General features: G+C 48.5%; 1 protein-coding gene across 1 annotated transcript; it reads left to right on the plus strand.

Annotated features, from left to right (window-relative positions):
* The first annotated feature begins 215 nt into the window (after positions 1 to 215).
* On the plus strand, positions 216 to 14765 carry LOC143161345 (vitamin D3 hydroxylase-associated protein). Its single transcript, XM_076340274.1, has 15 exons — positions 216 to 701; positions 1681 to 1794; positions 2140 to 2283; positions 2628 to 2761; positions 3058 to 3264; positions 3828 to 3868; positions 4496 to 4620; positions 5418 to 5543; positions 6306 to 6403; positions 7064 to 7163; positions 7734 to 7777; positions 8439 to 8478; positions 13025 to 13133; positions 14030 to 14175; positions 14485 to 14765. Exons 1-15 carry the CDS (start codon positions 492 to 494, stop codon positions 14611 to 14613), a joined length of 1767 nt encoding a protein of 588 aa, XP_076196389.1. The 5' UTR covers positions 216 to 491; the 3' UTR covers positions 14614 to 14765.
* Positions 14766 to 17302: the final 2537 nt, after the last annotated feature.

Below are 17302 nucleotides of genomic sequence, written 5' to 3' on the forward strand. Positions count from 1 at the left end.
ACGTTGTCCCAGGCTCAAAAGGCTGCACATGCTGCTTCCTGAGGGACAGAGATGATGGCTGAGCACCTCTAGTTAATGGGCTTAAGTGCTAATTAATTATTAGATGTGGGTGTAGTAGGGATAGCCCAGACCTGGGTTTTGCAGACATTCAGCTTTGTTAATCAGCTCTGTCCCCTGTGTGTAGCCAGGTACAGCAGCAGCCAGTGGCTTGGGCAGACGCAGCCTTGGGGGACAACCCCGCTCCAAACCCAGCGTGAGCTGAGCACACTGCTGTGCAGCCCAACCCACAACGCTTCTCCAGCAGGCAGACCCTTTCAAAGTCCATGGTCTAAAAAGTCCATTCCTGGACTTTGTTAATGCAACTCTGCTTCAGAGCTGATCTTGCACAGCAGGCGATTGCATAGTCTGCATTCATCAGCCCTGCTTAGGAGAAGGTGGGAGACCTGGGTGTCCGTAGCTGGATCAGAACAGAAAGGACTGGGAGAGAAATCATGACCCAAGAGCGACTGTGGCAGGTCCTAGATCCATCATGGGGAGACCCTCGCACCCTCTCGGCCCTGCTCTGCAGTTCAGCTGCAGCTGTTGTGCTACTGAAATGGCTGGCACGTAGGCAGATCCAGCAGAAGATGGAGGAGGCGAGGAGGACACGGGATCTGGCCCTGGAGCGAATGGAGAAGGCAGCTCACAGGTTTAAGCAAGAGGTAATTTGGGGGAAAGCGTGTGTGGGAGGAAGGGATTGTATTTTGGGTAACCAAAGAAATGGGGGAGTGCTGATCAATCCCTCTTTGAATGGTGGTTAGGGCATGTGCACGTTTTGGATCATGACCAATTTTTTGAGGGTCACCACCCTCCAGTGTCACAAAAAAACCTCCCGTAAAGACAGCGTAAAGGAAATATTTCTTAATACAGACCTGTTGAGGGAATCCTGAGGATGAAAGATGGATTGGAGTTTGGGACCCTCTGAATCAGATCACCACCCCAGACCTCCCTATGCCCTTTTCTCCTCATCCGTCCCTACTGTCAAGCCTTTCCTCTCCCATCCTCCTTACCCCTGCCTCTCCATAGGGACCTGTCTGCCCCACCATCCTCAAAGTACAGGGAGGGCTTCACATCCCTCCAACATCCACACATGGATGACCAAAAGCCATTTCCTCCTGCCCATGCCCAGGTAAAGAAGCACCTGGACTTTTAGGAGGTCAGGTCCTTGGATTTGGGATTTGTCTTAAACCCATAATAAATAAGTACTGCTATTCTTTTCTTAGGGGCGAGGTTGCAAGCAGCCCACACACTTCTTTTCCCATGTTAATGATAAATTTTGTAAAACTTTAGCTGGTTGAACTGCTATTCAACACATTGTCTGTGAGTTAGAAGGGGGGTGAAGGCCTGCAGGAGAGTAAACAGAGACAGGTCAAACCTCTCTTACAGGTTCATGCAACTCTCCAGTCAAGAAGCAGTTTTCTGCCTGTTTTGGTTCTGTTTTTATGAACTAAGACTCAGCAAATTCCCCACTCCAGCACATGCGGTGCTACGTGGGAGGTCTGCACTTCAACAGGGAACGTCTCCTAAAATTCTCCATTCAAGGTCATTGCCGGGCAGATGTTAGAATTGGTATTTGCAGCCTCAACATCAGCCTTTTCTGTCGTTTCCTTCCCTCTGCACCCAATTTCCTACCCTTTGCAGAATCCAAGCACCCAGACTGCACATGTCCTCTCACTGACAATGGTGGAGCTGGTGGAAAAGCTAAAGGAGGGGTCCCTGTCCCCAGAAAGTGTCCTCTACTCCTACATGGGCAAAGTGAGTGATACCTCCAGCATGGGAGAGATGCTGTGGGGCTTTTCTGCAGTGGGGGCTTTCAAATCAAAATAACAGCTCATTTGCTGAGAGAACCGGCAATGCTGGGGATTACAGTTTGCCAATACTGTGATGTCTGAAGGGTGGCTTATGGGCAAATAGGTAGGACAGAGATCTAGGGCAGAAAGTTATCCCAGCAAGAAACATCTAAAGTTTATAGGTAAGGTCTGAATAACGAATGCTGGAGGTTTGAGGAGGTTGAATTTTCAGCTTGAAAACTCAATTTAAATACTGTTTCCTTCCTTCCATCCATTCATATGTCTTGCTACTCTTCTCTGTTCTGGAGAGGCTTTGGAGGTGACTCGGGAGGTGAACTGCGTGATAGACTTCATTCATGGCTGTGAGGATCAGCTCCAGAAACTGAAGAAGCAGAAGGAGAAGGGGCTGCTCTATGGCATTCCCGTCAGCATCAAGGACCACATTAACTGCAAGGTACATTTCTCATTTGCCTACCTCTTGGCCTGGGGCTGGGAACAGGCCAGGATGTCCCATCCTCATCAGGACTGGCTAAGAGTTCCCTCAGACAAGGGTGTTCTGGACCTAATATTGTGGGACCAGCAAACGTGCCTTTCTTCTGATGAAAATTTTGTTTTCTGCAGAAATTTCTAACCTCCTCTGATCTGGTTGTCCCTGGGGTAGTCAGGTCCTGTTCTGCCTGTGAGAAAAGTTAGGTGGGAACTTTGTCACAGGAGGCATCAGGACTTATGTCTGTTATTGTCACAGCTCCAAACAGCATCTTTCCTTGTACCTAAAGAGCTTTGCTTCCCATCCCCAAGGGCCACGTCTCCTCTGGAGGGATGGTGAAGTTTCTGGGCCAAGTGAAGGAAGAAGACAGCGTCATCGTCCAGGTTCTAAAGAGCCAGGGGGCAATCCCCTTCGTGAAAACCAACATCCCACAGACGATGATAAAGTAATCGCATGTTCACCTTCATGAAAACATTGTGACATGTGACCCTTGCTATCTGAGAGAGGGTGGGCCCGCATGCACGTTGAGTTAATTGCCTCCTCATTTCAATCTGAAATTATTTCTCTTTATTTGATGCCTCTTTCTTCTTAAATTCATCTGTCCCAACAAATCTACTTCATGCTGATTCTACCTACTGGGATTAATTCCACACTCATCCCTGCACAGATGCTCCGTGCCCTGTATTTATGGTTTGCAGAGACAGAAGTACCTCACTCACCCGCTGATCTTATTCTCCCCAGCTATGACTGCAGCAACCTCATCTTCGGCCAGACGCTGAACCCTCTCAACCACCAGAAGAGCCCTGGGGGCTCCTCGGGAGGGGAGGGAGCTCTGATCGCAGGGGGAGGCTCCATCCTGGGCATTGGGTCAGATGTAGCTGGCAGCATCCGCCTGCCATCCAGCTTCTGCGGGCTGTGCGGGCTCAAACCCACAGGCAACAGGATCAGGTACATCCCAACATCTATCCTCTTCTTCCACCCACTGTGGAGACAGCAAAGTGTCCCCCACAGTACATCAAACTTCGCCATAGTGTCCGTGGTTTCCTCCAGGTTTAAGTTAGCACCCTAACCTGCCTGTTTCCTTGTGTCAGCTAGGGCTAAGGGCTCTATTAATGACACATGATGACGTCCATCTGTTAACACAGCAAAGACTTGTTCAATTTTTAATAGCCCTGGCCAGGAAGCTGAAACCAAATACGACAGGGTCATCTCCTTTTCAGATGTTTTCCAGACCTTGCTTTGCTTGTGAGAGTTTTCTATTTATCAGAGGTGGTTTGTTCACAGATGAGGAATTAGATGCACCAGGGAAAGGAGATGATAAAAACAGCCTCTAGCCCCTAGCAGCTTACAGACTATGGAAGTCTTCCTAGCCTAGAAAGTGTCAAGTCTTTGCAGGACCTTTTGGCCTCCTAGATGTTGACTGGGGGCAAATGGGAAGTCTGCAACTTGGCATGGTGACCTGCCTTACAGCAACAGCTGCTGCTAATCCGCTTCTCCCGTTATGTTCCTAGCAAACTGGGTGTGGTTTCTCCTATCATAGGAATGAAATCAGGTAAGTCCATCCAGATGACGTGTTACTACTGTCAAAACTTTGCTTCTTACATCTCCTCCTACTGCTGAAATGCCAGCAAATGTGCTTGCTCAATTATGTGTCTCAAGGCCAGTCAAAACCAGTGATCTATTAGACCAGGGCCTGCCTTGCGCTATTACCTTTTTGCATCGTTTATTCTATTCTGGGTGGTGGTAGGTGTTAGCTGAATCTGAGCAGAATTGAAGCAATACCCATTCAGGCAATGCAATGCGTAGTAGTGAGAAATGTGAGATGTGCATCCCAAAGGCCTGGGATATTTCGCTGGAGATGCTTCCAGGAGAATCTGCTGGCTTCAGCTGCTGCCAGGCAGTATTGCTGTTGGCAGGAAGGCTGCAGTCCTCGCTCCTCTTGAGCGGGCCTTGTGTCTGCAGAAGCCTGGCCCAGAAGGTCAGCCTCAGTAGGTTGCCTCTGCTCTGAGACTTATGGATTGTCCCTGCTGGACCTCCTGGCTCCCTTCTTGCGCATTACACTCGTTCCCCATTCCTCTTCCCTGGCCTGACTGAAACTCTTCTATGCTGGCCCCCTACTAGTAACTATGAGACAGCACCAGCCCATCTGCCTACAATAATAGGACCTTTGTGCTTGCAGTGACAGGGATGATGGGGCCGATGGCGAGAGATGTGGACAGCCTGGCCCTCTGCATGAAGGCACTGCTCTGCGAGGAGATGTTCCGGCTGGACCCCACCGTGCCCCCCATCCCCTTTGATGAGGAGGTGAGGCTCAGAGGCAATCCCATGTCTCCATTTGCCTAGCAACAAAGTGAGATCTCGGGAGATTCCTATCCGGTTTCATGTCTCAAGATAGTGAAGGACCCAGGGAAGCAAGTGTCCTGATCAGAGGACACCCAGCATGAGCAACCACAAGAAGCAGCCACGCAGCAGGGTTGGCAGGCCCCTCCTGGCTTGCCCTGATGAGACTTGCCAGATGCTGACCCCTTCACTTCCCAGCAATGTCCAAAACAAGCTTGTTGGCTCCATTCTGGCCCAATCCCTAAAGGTGCTGATTTCTACTGATCAGAGGAATTCACCCCTCACACCTTTAATTAGAGAGCCTGATTTAACAGTCACTGATGTAAGAAATCATTTCCCTTTGCCATTAGCTCTCTGCTTCTACCATCTGATTGTGTCTTTCTGGCTCAGGTCCTAGGATCCTAGGATCTTTCAGTTGTCCCTGACACCCAGACAATACAGACCAGTCATTTACCCTAGAGGAACAGGCCCCCTGAACTCTGTCCATAGCCAGGCATCCCAGGCATGTGGTCTGTACAGGTGCTATCACACCTGCTATCTCAAAGCTGGGACATGTTCATATGGCAGGAGATGGTGTCAGAAAGACCATACCAAGGACCACGGTTGCAGACCTATGTTCTGGACAACACTGCTTTCCACCAGCCCTATTGCTCCCATCATTCCTCCAACCGAGGAGACCTCAGTTGCTGCCTCCCTGAGCCCTGGGAATGGTCCAATCTTGTATGTCTCATGTGTGCAAGTGATGGCTCCTCTTCTCACAGGTGTACACCAGTTCAAAGCCACTTCGGATTGGGTATTATGAAGGAGATGGCTATTTCCAGCCCTCGCCCAGCATGAAACGGGCCATCCAGCAGACAAGAAAGCTCCTCCAGGATGCAGGGCATACGGTGGGTTTTCATGCCTGTGGTTGCCTGGAGTTGTTATCCTGCTCCTTACAGAGTTTGGACAAGCCACTTTCCATCTCCATTTTTGCTGCCCATAAAACAGGGACCATCCCTCCCTGCTGCAAGGATCATGAAGAGGAAGGCAAATGCAACAGTTTGTTTCCCAAACCAAAGCAATCTTGCTTATATTCCTGGCCTAGTGGACAAGAGAATCACCTTCAGATATCTCCAAGTCACCCCTTTTTTAAAGCACTGGCTTTTCCATCATGTTTGGTGTTCCCATAAATATCAAACTCACAACAGTTTCCACAATCCCTCAGCTGTTAAACGCAGTTTACAGGTTTTTTGGTGGGTAAGTTGGAAGGGGGTTGGAGCAGTTGACCCCACAGGGACCTCTTCTAACCTAAATTATTCTGTGGTTCCACCAATGGGGATTTCTATATGGGAGCTGTTCCAATGATGCAAATTAATTAAAAATACTTGCTGTTTTGAAGCCTTTAAAATTTCTTCTCTAATGTGTGGAGGAGTGGAGCCTGTACCAGATCACAATGTGTGTTAATGCCTTGGAGACGGGAAAGGACAGTGGGCAGATGCTGCTAACCCAAGTCCCTTTGAAAATGGGGTCTTGCTGTCCTACAGCAGCAAGGAGGGCCTAAGCTTCCTACCACTTCCTACTCACTTCACTAGTGAGGCAGGGAGGTTCACAGAGGGCTCTAGGAATCATTCCTTTTTGTTGCCTCTTGAATGGGAATGGTTTTCTTGCAGCTTGTTCCCTTTGCACCACCCAAGATTGACTACGTGGTAGACGAGCTGTTCACCAGAGGGATTTTCTCAGATGGTGCTGCTCACCTGGTGGACTGCTTGTGAGTAAAACCCCCATTTCAGTGTGGGCCATGAAACTTGGCACTGTATAGCCAGTGGTTGCATCCAGAGTGTTTATATTCTTGTGGGTGTAAACTGAATAATGAGCAGCAGAGGAGCAATTTCTGGAAGGATGAATTTAGCATGAGCAGCAGCTAGTTCACAAGAGCAGTTCACACGCATGGAAAACACAGTAGGGTAATAAGATACCATGTGTCAGCAGTGCTGTGGCAACTGGTATTATGTATGTGATTAGTCCATGGCACATGGGAAACATCACACATTAACTTCCTATGGAGTTGTGGTGGGTTAGCCCTGGCTATTGGCCAAACACCCACCCAGCCGCTTGCTTACTTCAAGGTGAAACATGCCCAGGGTTGTATGTGGCCCCACCGCTGCAAAGCACTCCAGAGCCTTTATGGCATTGACAACATAGGCAGTAAAGTACTTATTTCTCTACAACTTTTGCAGTGAGCATTTACACCTGAGCATCTAAACCCCACATGAGCATCTCTTGTTCAGTGTTTTGGATTGAAACAGGCAGATTTTTGTCTCCTAGCAACTCCCCTCTAAGAGAAACCCTGCTGTGGAAACAGCGCTGCTGTTGCTGTAGCTCTAGCACAGGCGGCTTGTCCTGACTTGTTCACTCTCTGCCCTTCCAGCAAAGGAGACATTGTGGATCCCAACCTGAAATCCCAGTTCAATACTTACAGGCTTCCTGTTCTGGTGAAAAGGATCTTGGCTATCATTTTGAAACCCATAGTAAGTGTGTGGATGTGTCTTGTCTGTGTTACAGGAAATCTGCAGGGTGCGGAAGTTTCTGCGTGCAGGGAGCTAGGCTGCTCCCCTCTGGGAGTGCTTTGCTGCTTCATGTTAAGTGCCTGATGGGCTTCATAGTGAAATACACTTAAATACACTTAGTCCCTAAACCCAGGCTGAACTTATCAAGTGGGTCTGACAGCCTTTTGTGGGAGTTTTGCATGGAGAGGTCAAAATATGATCCGTTCTCAGGAACCCATGAGCCATACAGCTCATCCAGCAATGGGCTCCAAAAGAATGGATAGCAATAGCAAGGCTCTAAACAGCATCTCCACATCCAGAAGATGCTCTCCAGGGCTAGCAGTGTGGTCTAGAGCCTTATTGGCATGGGTTGTTGTGATTAAATGTATAAATTAATGTGGGAGTAAAATGACTTCACTGGAAACCATACCTGTTCTTCAGAGCCACTTCTGCTAGGACAAGAAGTGTGCCCAAAATGCAATCGCATGGTAGCCAGCTATTTCAGCTGCATTGTTGTTGACTAATCCCAAGTTTTTCTCTTCCCTCCAAAAGTACCCACGAATTGCTCGGGATCTCAGCGCACTCTGTGGAGTGGGGTAAGACGCACTGAAGTAGCTCTAGAGAAAGGGGTTGCGCATGGATGTGTCTGCCAGTTCATGCAGGTAGATGCCAGCTTGCTGTGCAAAGCCCTGTCATGGGGCTGTGCAGCACAGGCTGAGCCGGATGAATATGTGCTGCCTCAGCACCACCTGGGCTTAGCACAGTGTTATCCAGGGCTATGCAGCCAGAGATTATTTTAAGAGCTCAAGGATCCTTACCATGGCAGGGCTAGGATGTCTCCATGGAGATCAGCATGGAGAGATACGGGCTACTTTCCCCATCAGGTGGATTCTGGTACCTAGAGCATCACGTGCCAAGTTAATGCAGAGGTCTCTGCATGCGGGTGCAGTGTGGTGTGAAGTACCTGCCCCTCCAAGAGAGACAGAGACACACGAAACTGGGAGCAAGTGAATTTAGAAGACTGCCATGGTCTTTGTCTAGGTGCCAGAGCACCTAGACATGGTGGCATGCTTTTAACATAAGCTCTTTTGATGTACCTGTACGCACATGTGAACCCAGTGGAATCAGCTGGGTGATTCTATAGCTTGTTCCCAGAAGGGGGTCATGCGGTTTCTGTAACAATGGGCTGTCTGTGTATTTTGTTAATTGTTTTCTGTTGCCACAGTCCCAAAGCTGATTAATTCTGCCACTTTCCAGGTCTGCCAAAAACCTCTGGGATCAGCATGGAGCAGTGGCGGTAATGTGATTTTTTTAATTATTTTTTTTCTTTTTCCTTACTAAATATAGTGAGAGATCCCTAAAGTTTTTAAGCAATTGGTTTGAGCTCTGTGATGGATTCGGGGTTGTAAATGGATCATGTGGAAATAAAGCAGCTAGGCTTTTCTTTGAAAGTCAAGCTTTGCAAGGAGTGATAAGATCTCAAGGCAATAGATGTTCATATGGAGGCCTCTACTTACTGGAGGATAGGGAAGAAAGATTATCCTTTGCCCTGCATTTTCTAAGCAGAAATAGCATAAGAACAGCCATTAAAGATGAGGCTTCATTTTTTCTTCTTTCTGTCTCTTGGTGCAAATCCTTCATTTCAGACATTAGGTGCTATTGTCACAAGCTAAGACCATGCTTGAACTATCAAGCAGAGACCTTAGGAGTCAAAAATTGTAGTTATGAACTCTTTGGCTTAGGTGGATTTCGTATGAACTCATTTGGGATAAGGAGAGGAAGCGTTCTCCTGGACAACTGAGTCCAGTGCTGCCCACAAACTGATCAGATTCCTCTTTAAAACCAGTTGAGTTTTATGCTTGCATTTGTTTTTATTGGCCGGCTCCTCTCCTCCCTGCTCTGATGGTTGGAAACCTTCGTATTTCCTGTGCTGTTTATTCATTTCCAGTTTATTCTCATTTTATTCCTGTCCTTGAGCTTAAATAGCACCTCTCCTCTCTGGTGTTTTCCACTGCCTCCCTCATCCTTGATCTATTTATAGAGAGCAATTGTATCCCCGTTCAGCTGGTGTTTTGCAAGGCTGAAGAAGCTGAGCTGTTTTGGTGTCCTCCCACAAGGCAGGATCTGTGTTCCCTGGGACACCCTCGCAATCCTCCCCGAGAAGAAACATGTCCCCAGCCTGCACCATGCAGCCTCCATCAGTGCCAGTCACTCAATGGTCGCGCATGCTCACTTGCAGCAGGTCTGACAGATCATAGGGCAGAGCTAAAAACTACAAACCTGCCTGGTCACTGAGCTGATGGGAATCTTTGGAAGGAAATGGGTTTGGGGTTTTTTTTTAGGTGAAAACAGATTCTTCTCCCCCCGCAAAAAAAAAACCAACCAAAAAGAAAACTCTTAAAAAGATTTGTTGGCCTCAGAGGTATTTTGAATTGTTTTTCTTCATGAAACCATATTCACATTTTTGCATCTACTGCAAACAAGAGCTGACTCAAAACGTTTGGCTAGCGACCAGCTTTTCTCTCAGAAAAAAAAATCACGTTAGCTACATTGACTGTATTTCCTGGAAACCCATCTCATTTGTTGAACTTTCAGCAGGAAGGATCTCAGACTGCAGATGGAAATTGAGGTCAGACAGAAAAATAGCCTCGTAGCTGGGGCTTTTGCGAGAGATGTGGAAGACCCTTGTGCAGAAAACCTGGAGTGAGAGTTGTGCAGAACAGGGGCTGGACCATGGGACAAATGTGTCCCTGTAACCAGAATATGGCTGCAGAAGTAGTCATACTGTGGTCCATCCATGTCTATTTACTAAGACAAAGTAGAACAGCTCTTTGAGGATGGATTCATTCATTGCCTGATGTTCAGCAAAGCTGTGGTAAACCAGACTACAAATCTAGATCTCTCTTGGATCTACAGTACAAGCCTGAAGCTGTGCCTCCTGCATTGTGGGGTGAAGACATCGGGCTTGCCTAGCTGTCTCTTGCTACTTCTTTTTCTTACCTGTATCCTGGTGCAGAATGAAAGAAGGTTTTGTGAAAATATTTTAAATTCAGGTCTTCTAGATTCTTCTACCAAAATAACCAAAGCTTTTAGGAAATTTCACTTTTTAGTCAGCTAGACATAATTCTTCAAACTGAGGTTCCTGGAATGCATCGATGATAATTTCCTTCTCCAAGTGGTAGAGGAGCCAATGAGGAGAGGTGCTATGCTGGACCTTGTTCTCACCAACAAGGAGGGGCTGGTGGGGAATGTGAAGCTCAAGGGCAGCCTGGGCTGCAGTGACCACGAAATGGTGGAGTTCAAGATCCTTAGGGCACCGAGGAGGGCGCACAGCAAGCTCACTACCCTGGACTTCAGGAGAGCAGACTTTGGCCTCTTCAGGGATCTGCTTGGTAGAGTGCCATGGGATAAAGCCCTGAAGGGAAGAGGGGCCCAAGAAAGCTGGGCAATATTCAAGGATCACCTCCTTCAAGCTCAGGAGCAATGCATCCCAACAAAGAGGAAGTCAGGCAAGAACGCCAGGAGGCCTGCATGGATGAACAAGGAGCTCCTGGACAAACTCAAACACAAAAAGGAAGCCTACAGAGGGTGGAAGCAAGGACAGGCAGTCTGGGAGGAATACAGAGACATTGTCCGAGCAGCCAGGGATCAGGTTAGGAAAGCTAAAGCCCCGATAGAATTAAATCTGGCCAGGGACGTCAAGGGCAACAAGAAAAGATTCTATAGGTACGTCGGAGATAAAAGGAAGATGAGGGAAAATGTGGGCCCTCTCCGGAACGAAACGGGAGACCTGGTTACCCGGGATATGGAGAAGGCGGAGGTACTCAATGACTTTTTTGCCTCAGTCTTCACCGGCAAGTGCTCGAGCCACACCGCCCAAGCAGCAGAAGGCAAAGGCAGGGACTGGGAGAATGAAGAGCCACCCACTGTGGGAGAACATCAGGTTCGAGATCATCTAAGGCACCTGAAAGTGCACAAGTCCATGGGACCTGATGAGATCCGTCTGTGGGTCCTGAAGGAACTGGCGGATGAAGTTGCTAAGCCACTATCCATCGTATTTGAGAAGTCGTGGCAGCCTGGTGAAGTTCCCACTGACTGGAAAAGGGGAAACATAACCCCCATTTTTAAAAAGGGAAAAAAGGAAGACCCGGGGAACTACAGGCCAGTCAGTCTCACCTCTGTGCCTGGGAAGATCATGGAACAGATCCTCCTGGAAGCTATGCTAAGGCACAGGTAGGACAGGGAGGTGATTTGAGACAGGCAGCACGGCTTCACCAAGGGCAAGTCCTGCCTGACTAACCTAGTGGCCTTCTATGATGGAGTGACTACATCAGTGGACACGGGAAGGGCTACAGATGTCATCTATCTGGACCTCTATAAGGCCTTTGACACAGTCCCCCACAACATCCTTCTCTCTAAACTGGAGAGGTATAGATTTGATGGGTGGACTGTCCGGTGGGTGAGGAATTGGTTAGATGGTTGCATCCAGAGGGTAGTGGTCAACGGCTCAATGTCCAGATGGAGACTGGTGATGAATGGCATCCCGCAGGGGTCCGTATTGAGACCGGTACTGTTTAATATCTTCATCAATGACATGGACAGTGGGATCGAGTGCACCCTCAGCAAGTTTGCAGATGACACCAAGCTGAGTGGTGTGGTCGACACACCAGAGGGACAGGATGCCATCCAGAGGGACCTGGACAAGCTGGAGAAGTGGGCCTGTGTGAACCTCATGAGGTTTAACAAGGCCAAGCGCAAGGTCCTGCACCTGGGTCGGGGCAACCCCCGGTATCAATACAGGCTGGGGGATGAAGGGATTGAGAGCAGCCCTGCCGAGGAGGACTTGGGGGTACTGGTGGGTGAAAAGCTGGACATGAGCCAGCAATGTGCGCTCACAGCCCAGAAGGCCAATTGTATCCTGGGCTGCATCAAAAGAAGCGTGGCCAGCAGGTCGAGGGAGGGGATTCTGCCCCTCTACTCTGCTCCGGTCAGACCCCACCTGGAGTACTGCGTCCAGCTCTGGAGCCCTCGGCATAAGAAAGACACAGACCTCTTGGAGCGAGTCCAGAGGAGGGCCACGAAAATGATCAGGGGGATGGAACACCTCTCCTGTGAAGAAAGGCTGAGAGAGTTGGGGTTGTTCAGCCTAGAGAAGAGAAGGCTTTGGGGAGACCTTATTGCAGCCTATCAATGCTTAAAGGGGGCTTATAAAAAAGATGACGGCAAACTTTTTAGCAGGGCCTGTTGCGACAGGACAAGGGGGAATGGCTTTAAACTAAAGGGGGGTAGATTTAGACTAGATATAAGGAAGACATTTTTTACGCTGAGGGTGGTGAAACACTGGCACAGGTTGCCCAGAGAAGTGGTGGATGCCCCATCCCTGGCAACATTCAAGGTCAGGTTGGACAGGGCTCTGAGCAACCTGATCTAGTTGAAGATGTCCCTGCCCACGGCAGGGGGGTTGGACTAGATGACGTTTAGAGGTCCCTTCCAACCCAAACTATTCTATGATTCTATGATTCTATGATTGTTGACCTCCATTCAATAAAATTCAAAGACAAAACTGTTCATAGGAAGGATTGGGTTAATACTCGAATAAATCAACTCTGAAATGCCCACCTAGCATTAATGTCTAGGTCTGGGCAGCACATGGTACTCTGACAGGAAACCTAAGGGTGGAAGAACAAAGTCCATTGGCTCTTTCAAAGCACAGCTCAGATTTCATTTGATTTTTCAGTTGTATCCAGGAAAGATTTTTTCCTCCTTTTCTTATACTGTAGGCATTGATCTGCCACTGCTGTCTAACAGACGTTGTTTGTCATCTCCTCTGTCTTTCCTTCTAGGTTTACCGCACTGAATTCATTGCTAAATGGAGGAAGCTAAGGCTGGATGTGATTCTTTGTCCTGTGCTGGGGCCAGCCTTTAATCATGGCTACGCTGGGAAGCTATTTGGTAATCTCCATTGAGGTGTCTCTGGATGTATCCATGGTGGTGTTTGTGGGCAGAGCTGGAGCAAGAGCAAGATATTTTGGTCTCTTGGACATTCCCTAAACCATGTGCGGTGCTTGGTCTTCCCTCTGGGGAAGAAAGCAAAGGAGAGGTCCCCTCTGGGCGGGTCTTCTCATGCCCCCACTTCATTGGAGCTGCAGGTGTTTGGATTATTATGGGGCAGCAATTAGTGGCACATCTGTCCCAGTCATTCATGGGTGAGTTTCCCCTGCATTGTCTGTCCTGTAGAAAGCCCAAGAGCTACTCTTGCAGCCAAGAGTGGCTGTAAGGATAGTTGTCAGAGGGCTGGTAGACCTTAGTACAAGGCCAGGCTCTTCTGGATGTGGCCATCTTACATTTCCCAAGACTTTGCAAACAGCAGAAAGGCTTGTTGCTTGTGACTTGCCAAAAAAGGCAATTTTTTTATAGCTTCCAGCAAACAGTCAGGGTCCTCCATCTCTCTAGCAATGGCCCTTTGGGATCCAAAATCCCCAAGATGGTGTTACAGAGCTGGACATCTGGATTATCTTGAAAAGAGAGCTGGGATTTCTCCCTGGGGTATGGGACACATAGATGCAGACCCTGAATCAGATCAAATACTCCTATCTGTCTCTTCCAGAGCAGATCTAACCTCCACCTAATGACAGGTGAAGGCATGGGTGTCTTTCTGTTCTCAGCAGCCATGTGGCCCTCAAACCTCTCCATCAAAAGTCCCTTTGAAAGCAGCACATTTTCATGGTCTCTTCAGGTCCAGCAACTCCAGTCTACAATTCCTGCAACCCAAATTATCATCCAAAAGTCATTGCTGGCCCAGCACATTAAATTTTGCCATTTTGCATGTTCTGTGTGATCTTTTCCAGCTGCGACCTCCTATACCAATTTATACAATGTCTTAAACTTCCCTGCTGGGGTGGTGCCGGTCAGCACGGTCACAAGAGCTGACGAAGAAGAGCTGAAGCATTACCGAGGGCACTACGGAGACCCTTGGGATAAAAGGCTGAAAGAGGTCAGTGGGGAAAGAGCTTAGGTCTTAGCAGAAGGTTGTGACTGGCACGGTGACACCTCTGGCACATTGTCCCAAGGCTTGTCTACATCTCCTGATGAGAGTGGGAGCTTGTTTACTAATGCAGTTTGCATACATCATGTTATTACCCTGCATGTGGTGCAGCTAGGCTGGTGCACATCAGCCTGACAACTGTCCCCTTGCATGTCTTCCTTTGCCTTCTCTTCCTACAATGTCAAAAGACAGCATTCCAACTTGTGCCTCCCCAGGTGCTCTGGTGCTCTGACTCAGCACCATGCTTAATTTTTGCAGGCTGTGGAAGGAGCCATGGGGCTGCCAGTGGCCGTCCAATGCGTGGCTCTGCCGTGGCAGGAGGAGCTGTGCCTTCGCTTCATGAAGGAGGTGGAGACACTTGCCCACGGCACGAAGAGAAATGTGTGATTTCTGGGAACCTACCTTCACTATGATGTCTTTTCATTCCCTGCCCTTCACTCCAGCCACCTTCCACCTGATGCACAAAGCAAAGTAGATAGCAACCTGCAGACTCTGAACCACCGTTTCAATAAACTGGCAATAAATGCTGTTTAAAAATAGTCAGCAAAAATCTCATCTCTGTCCAAATTGTCCTTCTTCGTTAGAGTTAAATTGAGTAAAAAAAACAAAAGAAAGGAACGAGAGTTAATGGTGGACCAAAGGAGTCCAACAACTATAGTGTAACAACACCTGTTTCATGATATGAGACCGAAGAGCTGTTTACCCCAACATTTTACTCCCAACAGCAGGCAGGAGCAGATGTTTGTGGGAGAGTATAACCTGGTAAGTGCAGGATTCCCTCTCTGGCTGTGCCATTGGTTGGCTAAGAGACTTTTTGGCAAAGACTTGCAGTCAACCCATCATTTTTAATAGCTGCCAAGAAAGCTCTCCTTCATGAACTTTTTGGGCCCCTTCCTGAACTCATTTACTCCCTTGATCTCCACACCATCTGGTGACAGTGGGCTCTGCAGTTTAATTGTGCAGTGGGTAGTGAAAAGCTTAATTTTCTTTGTTTAGGCATAAGCTGTGAGAAATGGTAACTGGTCTGCCTTCACTCCTGTTCCTCATTGTTTCTTCCAGTTAAGCAATGGGAAAAGAAGGTTGGGGATTTTTTATTGCCTATAAGCACTTGAGGGGAAAACTGAGTTTAAGCATTTCTGTGACTACGTGTAGACCATTTGCACTGTTTGGTGCTTCCAACCTCACTGTGACAATTGTGTACTGTTTCTTGACCTGTCCTTCACTCTCAAGGTGGAAGAAGAGGCTGGAAGGGAAGGTGGGAGTGATGGAGGAGACCGAAATGCTTTGAATAAGCAAGTGTGCCTTGAAACAAGGCATCAATGTTAGTGATGATCCATGCCTTCTCCAAGCCTGCATATCTCTCCAGGCACAGGGGCTGGAGGCAGTATTTCCCCCACAGGAGGAGAGAGCCACAGGGCCAAGGGGTGACACCGCTCTGGTTATTTATCTGCCTCCCTGGGGCCGCACAGGGATGCCGCAGTCATTCAGCAACCTCGCATGGTCACAAGCAGGTCTGAGTCACACAGTGAGTCCTGGCTCCTCCGCCTGACTCACCATCCTCTGTTCAGCACAGAGCAGGGAGAAGCTCCATGGCACAGCCCTGCTCCCAGAAGATGCCCTGCCTCTGCAGGACTGCTGCTGGGTGGCACCAGCCACAGAGCTCCAGCCTGATGGGATTCTGTCAAATGACCGTGACTATCTCAGGCCAAGGAGCAAAGGATTTTTAGCTGTCCTCTCATAGGGAAGATGGGACCTGACCATTAAACAGGTAACCTGCCCAGGTAGCATTCCTGGCTAGATGTGAACATGCACAGACCTTGTTTTGCAAGGACACTGTCCTTTCCTCGTGTATCCCTCCATATCTTTGCAAGGCTGAATGAAGTGAAAGGGTCCTATTTCTAAAAGGAATTTCTCCACGCACACTTGCACTCTGCATTCTAGCTGCTCTTTGTGGGTGGCTCTGGAAGGGATTTACTGTTCCTCCCACTCTCCCCTCTCCTGCCACCAGCCAGTCATTAGATCTCAGGATCCTGCAGCATTAACTCCCAGGACCCAGCACCAAAAGGGAAGTTCTCGCTATGATCCAGCAGATACTGAAGCAGAGTCCATGGGTGCTCTCAGCCCTGGTCTGCAGCTTAGCCAAAGCTCTCCTGACACTGAAGTGGATGAGGTGGAGAGATGTGCAGAAGAAGATGGATGAGCCATGGGGGAAACAAGATACAGGTTTGGACCAGATGTAGGGGTCTGTTCAGGAATTTAAAGAGCAGGTAAGTGCCTCAGCTTGGCAGAGAGCAAAGCACCTTCCTGAGTAAAATTCAGGGTCCTTCTCAAGAAGGTTGCCCATGATGTCAGTTGGCATTGCTGCATAAATGGGGGGGGGAGGTGGAGAGGGTGATGGTGAGAGCAGTTTGGTGAACTCAGGCACCGAAACTCAAGGAGGGAGAGGCATTTAGTAGGGCATAACTTTAGGTTTGCAGGAGAGTTCTCCCTCCAGACCTCCTCCAGGCTGGAGAGGTGATGTCAGCTCCTTCCCACACCCACCAGCACAGTGCCGCTGTGTTTCGAACCCTTCCGTGGCTCCTTCACCGTAAGCTGTTGGCTCAGGCTGTGCAGCCCTTGCAGACCTGCACTGTGTGTTTGCAGAGTGCTTGTCCAGCTGCCTGGTGCTGACCAAAGTCCAGGCTTTGGTCTCTCTCAGAGAATTAGGTAGAAATGCTGCTTGGGCCAAAAGGGCTTTGTTTCTACTAGTTTCTCTCATCTCCAGCACAATATCCTGGCTGCGGTCTTTGGTTTGATCTTTCCTTCTTCCTCCTGATTTTAATAAGAATTTTAATCTGCTCTCCTCAACCCATATTTCATTCTGTGGCCAGATAAGTAACTGAGCAAGGTTGAAAGGTTGAGTCATCAGACAATCCAGCTTTTTTATTTGGTTTTACTTTGTTTTGCAGGGTTTTTTCTTTAGTTTGCAGGTTAGACTTTGTATAGTCACAACATCAGGAGCAAATAAAACTCTCTAGAAGAACTGATATCAGCAGAACATGAGTTGTTAGGACAGCTCAGTCGGCCTCTTACAGTA

Source organism: Aptenodytes patagonicus, chromosome 5 (genome assembly GCF_965638725.1).
Source record: "Aptenodytes patagonicus chromosome 5, bAptPat1.pri.cur, whole genome shotgun sequence".
Taxonomy (NCBI): Eukaryota; Metazoa; Chordata; class Aves; order Sphenisciformes; family Spheniscidae; genus Aptenodytes; species Aptenodytes patagonicus.

Coding starts and splice junctions, on each gene's coding strand:
- LOC143161345 (XM_076340274.1), top strand. CDS start 492: ATGACCCAAGAGCGACTGTGGCAGGTCCTAGATCCATCATGGGGAGAC. Junction 1,795..2,139: donor TCTACTCCTACATGGGCAAA/GTGAGTGATACC, acceptor TGTTCTGGAGAG/GCTTTGGAGGTGACTCGGGA. Junction 2,284..2,627: donor AGGACCACATTAACTGCAAG/GTACATTTCTCA, acceptor CCCATCCCCAAG/GGCCACGTCTCCTCTGGAGG.